Source organism: Littorina saxatilis, unplaced genomic scaffold (genome assembly GCF_037325665.1).
Source record: "Littorina saxatilis isolate snail1 unplaced genomic scaffold, US_GU_Lsax_2.0 scaffold_708, whole genome shotgun sequence".
NCBI classification, from domain to species: Eukaryota; Metazoa; Mollusca; class Gastropoda; order Littorinimorpha; family Littorinidae; genus Littorina; species Littorina saxatilis.
The window spans coordinates 11,458-24,581 of record NW_027127105.1 but is presented as its reverse complement, the minus strand read 5'-3'; the positions used below and the strand labels follow the sequence as shown (position 1 = coordinate 24,581).

Genomic DNA, 13,124 nt, shown 5'->3' with positions numbered 1-13,124 from the left:
ATAAATCTCAACTGGAGACCATTAAATGTTGAAGAAGTCAGAGTATTTATTGCTGTTCAAAAGGATTCTAACACAATAAAGAAACAGACGTCAAACCAAAATGTTGTTGTTAACGCAGATATAAATAATTTAACAGAAATAAGAAGTATTAATCTTACTTATCTTGATTTGATTGCTTTCTACTATACAGATAAGGTGTTAAGCAATGAACAGCTTCAAAGCTTAGCAGAAACACTGGCCAGTGAGAATTAAGATAAATATTTTATATTTTGCATTAAAAAGATGACTAGCAGTGTGAAGCTTTATCCTAATATTGATGAAAGTGCAGCAGAAAGTCAACAATTCAGACTGGCACACATTAGTAATATACAAAAACAACTAGAAGATGAATTAGAAAAATATTCTCGCGCTAGACGTAAGTACTCAACAACTTACAACAGCCTTTCTAATGCCAGCACTGGTTCTACTATCCTTGCATCAGCTGCAGGTGTAACGGGAACAATTCTGTTAGCTACCGGAGTAGGGACTCCAGTTTCTCTAATCCTAGGTGGTGTCGCAGCAGCAGTTGGTGGTTTATCATTTATAGCATCAGCTATAATGAAAAAAATTGTGAAAAAGCTTGAAAAACACGAATCCATTTCCACTCTTGCATCATCAAAATTGTCTAGCCTAAAACTGTCTATCAGTAAAGCACTTGAAGATTCAAAAGTTTCTGACGAAGAATTCAAACAGATACAAACAGACTTTGATGACTACAAAAGTAAGAAAGCAAGTATTCAAACAAAAACACGAGCTGAATATAACAAGCCACTCGATATAGAAGATCTGAAAAAGCAGTTTTTAAAAAAGGGGATTCAAATAGGACGGGAAGAAAAAGTAAAAATAGAATCACTTGTAAAGAGTTAACTATTCGTTTAGACAGTCACATTGCATGTATCAGATATAATTCTAACAGTGAAAGAACATATGAAGTAAAGTTTGTAAATGAGAGAGCGTATTGAGCTTAAGAATGTTGTATCAGAGAAAGGGAGAATGTACGTTCTGGGTTACTGATTCCGACAGACCCGGCATTGGTTCAAAACAACCTTACTTTACTGTATTTTTTTTTTGTATGGATTTATGCAGTATTTTTCTGATTTTGTCGCATGTTTCATTTTAGTAAAAGTTTAGTCCAGAAGCCTATTTTGCGTTAATATTTAGGGTCTGTCGGAATCGGTGAGCCAGAACGTACATTCCCCCTTTCTCTAATCCCCTTGAATTTTCAACCCCCCTTTTCAAGGACCTTGAATCTCCTTGAATTTGGAGAAAATGGTCATTCTTGTGTTTAACCTCCTTGAACCTCCTTGAATTCTGAAGTGCAGGCACAAAAAAAAATGTTAATATTAAAGTTTTTCAGCAAAATGAAACAACTTGACATTTTTGTTCGTTGCTGGAACGGGCAGCAAGTCCAAACGGAATACTACGCTTCCAAATTTCTTGGACATGCTTATGCAACCACCCTGATTGATTCTCTGGAGCCTGCCATGGTGGAGCTGGGATACCGGAAATACTCCTTGAAAACTCCTTGAATACTCCTTGAATTTCACTGTCAGGTGTCTGTATGAACCCTGCTAGAACTGTGACGTCATTTCACATTTTCAGTACACTCTAGCTTAGTTACACACAGTCAATGTGAAGAAAGTCTCCACTTTGACTGCCAAATTTTGCGATTCTGAATGTTGTTCAGTCAGCAGTTGTGAAAATAATAGTGAAATAAAGCAAGACCTGTTGCTGTTCTTCAACTTCAAGAATACCAGTATGAGTTGTATTGCAGTGATGCAAGCAAGGAATTAGTAAACAATCAACTGTATTTAGTGGAGTCTCATCAGGCTTTGGTGTGATCATGAAAACCGAATTCATACTACAGTAGAACCCCCTATTTACGACTTTGGAAAAACCTTGACAATTAGGTCGTAAAAAAAGGGGGGGGGGGGGGGGGGGGGGGGGTGTCTTAAAATGGTTGTTTGAGTTTTTGGCCCGGGCGGTCATGAATTTGGTTGCAGTGTACAATGTATATGTACTGTTATGTACTGTCAATGTACACACACAGTTGCAGTTTACAGTCATATCTACACACACACACACCCAAACACATTACAGCAGAACAACTTTAACTCAAGTTTCTAAGAAAATTTACTCATGGCGTAATGCTCGCTCCCCGCCGAGTGAAGCACATTTGACATTGTGGCGCAACCAGTAAAATCCGAATGTCCTGCTCGATAGAAAGCATAACGACTTTTCTCCCGAATCATGTTTCTGCTCACAGGAATGTTTCTTCGCCGTGCATCGCTAAACTTGTCTCATACATGATCGTTGAGGTCTTCGTACAGGCACCTTTCTTTGCGTACTTTCGCTTCGCTATCCTTCTCCCCATCTTGATAACACCGAGTCTTTATTCTTGACGATACACAGGATTTGCGTCTTCCCGACTCCTAAGTAAGTCGCCACGGATTGCCATTTCGCTCGATTAGCGATTACTTTATTACCTCTCTACTCAAGAGTTGGCGCTTTTCTCTTTATTTCGCGAATTCAGCTTAGACACGTTTTGATAACATAATCATAGATTCTGTACCATCTGTGGCATAGGCCTATCACTCACAGTCACATTTATATTTGAAAAAAATTCACCTACTGCCCGTTGAATCATGAATGCACTGTTACGAGAATTAATAAACACTTAAAGCAGATGCCATCAGAATCTGAATGTCTAAACTCTAAAAGAAACATTTACAACAGGGCATGGTTTTCTAGTTTGCTTACTTTTTTTTTATAAAGACTTACAAAGTGCTCGCGATTGTCTCTTTTGGTACACTCTAAGTCATTACGGTAGCCCACCAAGTACTGTTATGATGTCAAGTCTTATGTCACACCATGGACTGGGTGGCCGAGTGGTAACGCACTTGCGCTCGGAATCGAGAGGTTGCGTGTTCGACCCTGGGTCAGGCCGCTATTTTCTCCCCCCTTTCCTAACCTAGGTGGTGGGTTCAAGTGCTAGTCTTTCGGATGAGACGATAAACCGAGGTCCCTTCGTGTACACTACATTGGGGGTGCACGTTAAAGATCCCACGATTGACAAAAGGGTCTTTCCTGGCAAAATTGTATAGGCATAGATAAAAATGTCCACCAAATACCCGTGTGACTTGGAATAATAGGCCGTGAAAAGTAGGATATGCACCGAAATGGCTGCGATCTGCTGGCCGATGTGAATGCGTGATGTATTGTGTAAAAAATTCCATCTCACACGGCATAAATAAATCCCTGCGCCTTGAATATGTGCGCGATATAAAATGGCATAAAAAAATAATAAATAAAAAAATTAAAAAATCCCTGCGCTTAGAACTGTACCCACGGAATACGCGCGATATAAGCCTCATATTGATTGATTGATGTCAAGCACCAAGTCCAAAATTTCCAGGTCTGCTCATTCACTTTTGATAAATAAAAATAATACAAATTGGCGATGCTCATTTTTGTGAAATTATTTTCAGATTGATATAAAAGCAACTTCATTCTACCTCTGTTAATTTTCCCTTCGTACTACTTCAGTGCATCTTTAGTTTAAAGTGAGGCCACCTCCAAAACTATGTTCATACCTCAACCATACATTTCATGATGTTGGATCTAGGCTGTTTGCATTCTTCAATTTCTTGTCAGCTGAATTTTCCTCTCAGCATTAATATTGACAGTTCTGGCTCTCCACTACTTGAACCTTTTGTTTTTCAACAGGGTGTCACATGGTGCCAAAGAGACCCATGAAACCAGGGTATCCAAAGCGTCGGCAGAGAGGCAAAAGAGGAGGGAAAAGAGGACGTTCGAGTCTTCATACTCATCACTACCTTCTAGGTTAGCCTCATTTTCATTGTCTTTTGCACATGGGATCAGCTCCATGATTAGCTAGGTCTACGTTTCCCAGGTGTATGTTCCTTCAGGTCTCTATTCCTCGAGTCCTTTATTTCCCCCCATTCCCTCTGGTCTCAGTTCCCCAGGTGTATGTTCCCTCCAGGGCCAGGGAACAAAGCCCTGTGGGACATTAACCAGGGGAAACACGGACCTGCTCCCATTGTGTCCTTGGGCTGAAGGCTCACGCTCCTATTTGTGACCAAGTGTAACCATGCTAGCCTTTCACACTTGTAAAAAACTTGGTCTGCATCGTTTTAAGATAAAGCAAGGACTTGGTTTAGATTCTGTTCTGACATGTTAGATAGTGCCTATATTGTTTTGTTTCCATCAGACTATGACTGCCTAAATGTCATCCGTTCATCTGTCCCTCCATCCGGTTGTTCATCGGGCTGTCTGTCCATCTAACTGTCCGTCCGTCTGGCTACATGTCTGGGCACGATGGGGTTGTCTGTCCCTCCATCAGGTTGTCCGTCTGGCTGTCCGTGCACGCCGGGGAAAAATACAACTTTAACGTGAGGTCACCTCCAAAACTAAATATTTCATACCTCAACAGACTGTCCATGATGTTGGAATGACTTGGATCTAGTCTGTTTGCATTCTTGTCAGCTCAATTTTCCTCTCAGCATTAGTATTGACAGTTCTATATCTCCACTACTTGAACCTTTTGTTTTTTAACAGGTTGTCACATAGTGCCAGAGAGGACAATGAAACCAGGGTACTCAAAGCGTCAGCAGAGAGGCATGAGAGCCGAGGACAAAAGAGGCCGTATGAGTTTTCATCCGATTCTTCATACTCACCACCACAATCTAGGTTAGTCTTATCTTCATTGTCTTTTCTGTCCGGGATCACTTACACGATAACCCATGTCCATGTTCCCCAGGTCCATGTTCCTTCAGGTCTATGTTTGCCCAGGTCTGTGCACAGGCGGAAGGTATCGTTCACTGGACCACTACTTTCATAGAAAGACTACAAGGTATGTCACTCAGCTTCAAGTCGTCTGTGTTCTTGGAGTCGCTTCCTGCGGACAATTTTTGTGTTCAAGGCGGTTTGCCTCTTCCAACAGTCTGTGTAAGGTCAAATAAATACAGTTGAATGATTGTTTTAACTACATCATACATGTATCTTTAATTTTCAGCTGCCGTCTGCTGCAAGTTGTTTTTAACCATCATTTTGACGAATGTTCGTTTGCGAACCGCTACCTGTAGTTGGGAAGAAATCATGCATCCCGCACCGAATATGCATACGGGTGCTCATTGGTCTAAAACATATGTAAATATTGCAGCGAAGGGAAGCTACCCACGGGAGTTTCACTTTAGGTTTTTGTTAGGTTTTTGGTGAAGAACCGTTTGCCAAATCAAAAATAATCATTGAATATCCGGTTATTAACCAATGAGCGCATCGCACTACCAACTCCTCGGACCTACAAATGTTCAGCTTTCCCAGGGATCTAAGTGATATGCCGGCGACAGACGCGTTTGGTCGCACAAAATACGGTTTAAAAACATGCAGCGGACAGGCAGCTAAACATAAAAGGTACAGATAGTTAGAACATTCATTTATCCTGGCATTTGTAAAGTTACAAAGAATCTCGACATTGGCAATTATTATTTGCATAATTTTTTTTGAACTTAGTGGAGCAAGACTCGAAGCTGAGTGTCATACCTTGTAGTCTTTCTATGAAAGTAGTGGTCCAGTGAACGATACCTTCCGCCTGTGGTCTGTGTTCCCTTGGGTCTATGTTCCTTCAGGTATATATGTTTGCCCAGGTCTATGTTTCATAAGCCAGAAACAGAGTCGATCAACTGCAGTTGTCCGAGAGAACCACAGTAATCCGACATTATCGGGTTTCACAAACAAAATTTCAGTCGGCCGACTGCGGGTCATCTCACCTGAAGTCAGCCAAACACGGTGATGCTCTCCCCCCAACACTGTGTTCGGCTTACTGCGGTAAACCGAAAATAAATGTAATTATCCGCACAGTCAATGACACAATGCTCACACTTTGATTATGTTTTCTCTGGCCGATATGAATGCGTGATGTATTGTGTAAAACAATTCCATCTCAAACGGCATAAATAAATCCCTGCGCCTTGAATATGTGCGCAATATAAATTGTATAAAATAAAAAATTTTAAATTTTTTAAAATAAATCCCTGCGCTTAGAACTGTACCCACGGAATACGCGCGACATAAGCCTCATATTGATTGACTTTTTTGGATTGTGAGCCAAACCTTGTGATTGTTCTTCGAAATGTATCTATCATGACGCAGTAATCCAGGAGACAAGTCAGGGTTATGTCTTGAAGACGTCACATTATGGCGTAAGAGGGTTAGACGTCACGCGAAGGAATTACTGAAAGTCTCGATCATTGTTATTTTGAGCGGGCCGAGACTAGTTTTTTCTTCCATCGCCATTTCCACGTGCGAATGAGCAAACGGAAGTGGTAATGTTGCTAAATTTAGCCCTCGACTTGGCCATTCGGATTACCGTACAGTTGGTTGACTGCGGTTGTCCGCGGGTGACGGTGATTCGCTCATGAAACGCGCTTTTCGGTGACCCGGCGATCAACCACAGTCGATCGACTGGGCCCCAGGGGCCAGTTTCATAAGATAGCAGTGAACCGACTGACAGTCGATCGACTGCCCAGTCGATCGACTGTGGTTGATCGCCGAGGTCACCGAAAAGCGCGTTTCATAAGAATGAAAACGGTTGCACGAAATTAAGAAACTTTTGTTGTCACAAGTCTTCCCAAAACTGGTCTTTGATGTAATGAAAAAGGCAAAGTAGTGACTTCATTAGTTTGCCCAGGATGCAAAACATAATGAGTCCTCCTCGTATTGCTTTGTTTCTAGCAGACTATGACTGCCTAAATGTCATCCGTTCATCTGTCCCTCCATCCGGTTGTCCGTCTGGCTGTCCGTGCACGCCGGGGAAAAATACAACTTTAACGTGAGGTCACCTCCAAAACTATAATTTATTTCATACCTTAACAGACTGTCCATGATGTTGGAATGACTTGGATCTAGTCTGTTTGCATTCTTGTCAGCAGAATTTTCCTCAACATTAATATTGACAGTTCTATATCTCCACTACTTGAACCTTTTCTTTCAACAGGTTGTCACATAGTGCCAGAGAGGACCATCAAACCAGGGTACCTAAAGCGTCAGCAGAGAGGCGTGAGAGCCGAGGACGAAAGGAGAAAAAAGAGGCCGTTCGAGTCTTCATCCGATTCTTCATACTCACCACCACCATCTAGGTTAGTCTTATCTTCATTGTCTTTTCTGTCCGGGATCACTTACACGATTACCCATGTCCATGTTCCCCAGGTCCATGTTCCCCCAGGTCTATGTTCCTTCAAGTCTATGTTCTCTTAGGTCTATGTTCCTTCAGGTATATGTTTGCCCAGGTCTCTGTTCCCTGAGGTTTATATTTTCCACCATGATTATGTTTTCTCTGGTCTCAGTTCCCTAGTTCTAAATTCCCTGGGTGTATGTTCCCTCCAGGCCCAGGAAACAAAGCCCTGCACAACATTAACCAGGGGAAACAGACCTGCTCCCATAGTGACCTTGGGCTGAAAGCTCACGCTCTTGTTTGTGACCAAGAGTAAACCATGCTTGCCTTTCACACTTGGAGAAAACTGGGTCTGTATCATTTTAAGATAAAGCAAGGACTTGGTTTAGATTTTGTTCTGACATGTTAGATAGTGCCTATATTGCTTTGTTTCCATCTGACTATGACTGCCTACATGTTATCCCTTCATCTGTCCCTCAATTTGATTGTCCGTCTGGCTGTCTGTCCATCTGACTGTCCATCTGACCGTCCGTCTGGCTGGTTGTCCGTCTGCTGTCTGTCTATATGACTGGCTGTCTGTCCATTTGTCTGTCTATCTGACGGGTTGTCTGTCCATCTGACTGTCCGTCCGTCTGGCTGTCCCTGCACACCGGGGAAACCTCCAAAACCATGTTTCATACTTTAACTAGGCTGTCCATGATGTTGGAATGACTTGGATCTAGTCTGTTTGCATTCTTGTTAGCTGAATTTTCCTCTCAGCATTAATATTGACAGTTCTGGCTCTCCACTACTTGAACCTTTTGTTTTTCAACAGGGTGTCACACAGTGCCAGAGAGGACCATGAAACCAGGATAGCCCAAGGGTCAGCAGAGAGGCATGAAAGCCGAGGTCGAAAGAGGAAGAGAGTAAAGAGGCCGTTCGAGTCTTCACCGATTCTTCATACTCACCACCGCCATCTAGGTTAGCCTTATCTTCATTGTCTGTTTGTGTCTGGATTCAGCTTCATCATTACCCAGGTCTGTGTTTCCCCAGGTCTATGTTTCTCCAGGTCCGTTTCTAAGGTCTGTGTTCCCCCAGGTCTGTGTTCCCCCAGGTCTGTGTTCCCCCAGGTCTGTGTTCCCCCAGGTCTGTTCCTCAGGTCTGTGTTCCCAGACCTGCCTACCCTTACGATTTGGGCGTAACTTACTACGAATGTTAACCCAAACTACGCCACCATGCTTTCCAGAATGGAAGTACGATTTTTAAGAATCCAAAAGTATGATTTTTTGCATCTTATCTCGAAGTAAATCCGATCAGTATAGTTGCTTTCGCAGAGCTTGAGTTTGCGCCTGCGCGAGATCATTTAGGCAATATCCGGTCATTTCCGGTCTGTTCAGCCACAAACAAGATAGACGCTGCCGTTCGCATTACAATGAATTAGCGACGCGTGGAAAATCTGAGTCCCCACGAGACAGACGAATCTGACGAGGAAGCTTGTCACAGTGGTGGTAAAAGGATTGCTGTGAGAAAGAAGACAGCCATTCAACAGAAATACAAAGGCAGCTAAATGAAATCGTGGCCATGCCTAGGACCTTAATCAAAAGGACCAAAGCACGTCTTGTGTTCCCTTTGCCACAGTGACTTTTCGTGTGCACACATTGGAAAATATGACTGTGCATAGCACATCGGGACAGATTATCACAAGGATGCAGTACAGAGAGCTCATAGAAACAAAAAGACGTTCAAATTACCTGTTTCTTTATCAGGAAGTTGAGTGATACAGTAACAAAACTGGAGGGAGAAATTATCCGAGCAGAAGACTTAGTGTCAATGTGCAAAATGATTGCCGAATGGAACCTGATTACACTTTCTTCCAACAGATTACTCTTTTTGGCTTGACTCATTACACCTTGTAATTTTGGGGGTAGGCAGGTCTGTGTTCCCCCAGGTCTGTTCCTCAGGTCTGTGTTTCCTCAGGTCTGTGTTCCCCCAAGTCTGTGTTTCCCCAAGTCTGTGTTTCCCCAGGCCTGTTCCTCAAGTCTGTGTTCCCCCAGGTCTGTTCCTCAGGTCTGTGTTCCCCCAGGTCTGTGTTCCCCCAGGTCTGTGTTCCTCGGGTCTGTTCCCCCAGGTCTGTGTTTCCCCAGGTCTGTTTCCTCAGGTCTGTGTTCCCCCAAGTCTGTGTTTCCCCAGGTCTGTGTTCTCCCAAGTCTGTGTTCTCACAAGTCTGTGTTCCCCCAGGTTTGTTCCTCAGGTCTGTGTTCCCCCAAGTCTGTGTTTCCCCAGGTCTGTTTCCCTATGTCTGTGTTCCCCAAGGTCTGTTTCTCAGGTCTGTGTCCCCCCAGGTCTGTGTTTCCCCAGGTCTGTCTTCTTCTTCTTGTCGTTCGCCAATGCTAAACGTGGAGTCCAGCTCTGGTAATGAAGCTGGTGGTCTTATGAAGAGCCTCCACAGGTCCATGCAGCTTCTCATGAAGGGGCACCGGCCTGGTCCAGATCTCTCTCCTCAGGGGCTGGAGATTCCTGCAGTCCTGCAGGATGTGGGCTGCATCCTGCTCTGCGTCTCCACAGGGACACATGGGGGAGGGCACGGCTCGCAGTTTTTTGTGCAGGTGTTGTTGCATTCTGTTGTGCCCTGTTCTCAGGCGAAAAATGACTACCTGTTCAGGTCTTGACAGTTGGTGGTTGCTGTCGTGCGTTGGGGGGGGGGGGGGGGGGTTTAAGCAGAGACTTTATGACGGTTTTCATCTCTGTGGAGCTCACTGGGTTTTCTTCTTGTTCGTCCTCCGCACCCAGTTTGGCCATTTTATCCGCTTGTTCGTTCCCCTCTATCCCGCAGTGTTAGGGGACCCACTGCAATATCAATCAATCAATCAATATGAAGCTTATATAGCGCGTATTCCGTGGGTACAGTTCTAAGCGCAGTTTGTTGTTGTTGACTGCTTGCAGCACAGACAAGGCATCAGTCAGGAAGACAACTTGGGTGTCGGGATTGACCTTGCTGCTGATGGTATTGGCTGCGTGGATAAGCGCTTCTACCTCTGCTCTGTAGTTGGTGCAATGGAGGCCAGTTGGTATAGCCTCTGCTTGCCACTCTCCACTGGGGTGTTGGATGTAGACACCAGCTCCTCCTCTCTTGACGGCATCTGTGGCGGACCCATCTGTAAAGACCCGCATCCATGCTTCTTGGGGGTATCTTTCGTCGAGCATGGCAAGTGTCACCTGGCTTTCTTCTGCACATCGCTCTGTTCATCTTTTGTTGTGAGATGAGGAACTGTGGTCTGGATGGACACGTTTTCAAGGTTGTTTTTCCAGGGTGGTTCTTCAAGGGAGAAGTGTGATGGGTGAACCAGTTCAGGCATCTTTGCTTGGTGTTCTCTCTTCAGGGCCCGTGTCTCAGTTGCAAAGCTTGATCTCTTTAGCCTGCCAGAAGAGAGCTGCTTTATCCTTGCATTCATTTGGTGGTCTGGAATGCACTGGTACTTGATGTCTTGTACCATCGCTTTGCATTCTCTTCTCTTGCTGAGTGGAGGTATGCCGGTCACCTGTTGCATCTTGTCTATTGGGGTTGTCTTCATAGCGCCTGTGATGATTCTCATCGCTTGATTTTGGACTATCTCTAGGGTTTGAAGGTGCGTCTTGGCTGCTGTCATCCAAGAGCTAGATCCGTACTCAAGGTGAGGTCGTACGGTCCCCTGGTACACTGTCTTGAGGATCTTTTCGTTTGCGCCCCATTGTGATCCTGCCAGTTTCCTCATGATGTTCAGTTTTCTTCTGGCTTTTGCTTCCGCATTCATGATGTGATGTTGCCATGTCATGCGTTTGTCATATGTGACTCCGAGGTAAGTTTGCTGGTCTTCAAACTTCAGTGGCGTGTCACCCAACGTCAGTCTTCCAGGTTGTACTTTGGCGGAGAGTGTGAAGAGAGTAGCTGTTGTCTTGTCTCTGTTGATGGTTACACACCAGTTGTCTGTCCAAGCTGCAACTTTCTCGAGGGCAAGTTGCATCCTGTAGGTCGCAGTTGTTGCATGCTCCTCAGTGCACCAGAGAACAAGGTCATCAGCATACAGTGCTGCATGGACTCTACTGGGCAACTCGGGCATTCAACAGAAATACAAAGGCAGCTAGCTAAATGAAATCGTGGCCATGCCTAGGACCTTAATCAAAAGGACCAAAGCACGTCTTGTGTTCCCTTTGCCACTGTGACTTTTCGTGTGCACACATTGGAAAATATGACTGTGCATAGCCAGGGCCTAGCATTGTAAGCTGTTCGGCTTACTTTACGCCGAAATAACATCTCCAGTACGCGGAACTCGATTTGGTGTACTCCGAAATGCAAAAACCTGTTATTCCCAAACGGTAAACCCAAACAGTCCCAGCTTTCGTTTTGTGCGCTGTTCGGTTCAATTCTCAATCGGTTTGACAGTTTGCTTGAGCACGCACTTCCTGTGGCATCGCGCGACCATGCTTTGTGCCGGTGTTTTGTGGCTCTAGACTTGAAATAATGTCTCGAAGCGACATTGTTGAACGTGGTCAGCCATTCAGTGACAAAGAATCTAGGTATTCCTGGAAGTGGGAATGGCACTTTCAGGCCAAATAACACAAGATTGTCAGTTTTCTTGTTTTCTGTCTGTGTTTTGCTTGTTGGTGAAGGCATAATTTAGTTGCTCAATCTTCTTGGGGGGGGGGGGGGGGGGGGTCATTTTAGGTAAAAAAAATCTCAATTTATTTTTCAAATTTTCTATGAGTTTTTTTCTATTTCACCACTATTTATATTTATATTTCTTCTTTTTTTTCCCCCACCAGGGGCCAGACCCCCGCCTTTGTAAGCTGAACTCACTTTTTCCAATGCTAGGCCCTGATAGCACATCGGGACAAATGATCACAAGGATGCAGTACAGAGAGCTCATAGACGTTCAAATTACCTGTTTCTTTATCAGGAAGTTGAGTGATACAGTAACAAAACTGGAAGGAGAAATTATCCGAGCAGAAGACTTAGTGACAATGTGCGAAATGATTGCCGAATGGAACCTGAATACACTTTCTTCCAACAGATTACTCTTTTTGGCTTGACTCATTACACCTTGTAATTTTGGGGGTAGGCAGGTCTGTGTTCCCCCAGGTCTGTTCCTCAGGTCTGTGTTTCCCCAGGTCTGTTCCTCAGGTCTGTGTTCCCCCAAGTCTGTGTTTCCCCAGGTGTGTTCCTCAAGTCTGTGTTCCTCCAGGTCTGTTCCTCAGGTTAGTCATCCCCCAGATCTCTGTTCCCTGAGGTCTAATTTCCTCTGTGTCTCTATTTCCCAAGGTCTATATACTAATAAATAATGTTATGTGTGTGTGTGTGTGTGTTTTTTTTAATGATTAATGTGTCCATCACCTTCGCAATATACTCTCACTCTCTCTTTCTCTCTCTGTTTTTTCCCTCTATGTCACTCAAACTTTGCTTGCAACAACTGCATTTTTGAATATAATTCTTCCTGTCCAATTGTTGTGAGTAAGATTATGTTGTCTCACACTCTTACCCTAACCTTTGTGGGATGTTGTATTCTGCAGATTCAGGATGCCGATCATCTCTTTGCCAGCCAAAGCAAGTCCTTTCAAGTGACCATTCAAGTGACCATTCAAGTGACCATTCAAGTGTTCAGTTTCCTGCTCTACTCAAAGAGGCACTGTCAGGTGGGGGGGGGGGGGGGGGGGGGGGGGGGGGGGGGCGGAGATAAATGCAAAAAACATTGTTGTATTTTTTGCCAACAAGTCAATGTAAAAATGTCTACCCACCTTGAATGAGTTCACAAAGAAGAGCCAGAGGTAGCTCAGATTTTGGCAGTGAAAAAAGAAACTTGCTTCGCCGACAAGCTTACCTTGGATCCACGAGTCGTCGCCATCTTGAAACTGCAACTCGTCAGTAACTAGAGTTATCTGT

The 13,124-nt window shown here is 44.2% G+C and overlaps 1 protein-coding gene across 3 annotated transcripts; it reads left to right on the top strand.

The window, feature by feature from the left end:
* The first annotated feature begins 2,479 nt into the window (after window positions 1–2,479).
* Window positions 2,480–12,895, top strand: LOC138955575 (uncharacterized). Of its 3 annotated transcripts, XM_070327157.1 has the most exons (6): window positions 2,480–3,882; window positions 4,618–4,749; window positions 7,055–7,196; window positions 7,444–7,581; window positions 8,046–8,191; window positions 12,755–12,895. In XM_070327157.1, exons 1-4 carry the CDS (start codon window positions 3,774–3,776, stop codon window positions 7,472–7,474), a joined length of 414 nt encoding a protein of 137 aa, XP_070183258.1. In that variant the 5' UTR covers window positions 2,480–3,773; the 3' UTR covers window positions 7,475–7,581; window positions 8,046–8,191; window positions 12,755–12,895. The 3 variants fall into 3 exon arrangements, 1 of the variants encoding a protein (XP_070183258.1); XR_011452280.1 differs by lacking the exon at window positions 7,444–7,581 and having other exon boundaries at window positions 2,487–3,882; XR_011452282.1 differs by lacking the exons at window positions 7,055–7,196; window positions 7,444–7,581 and having other exon boundaries at window positions 2,489–3,882.
* The last annotated feature ends 229 nt before the right edge of the window (window positions 12,896–13,124 follow it).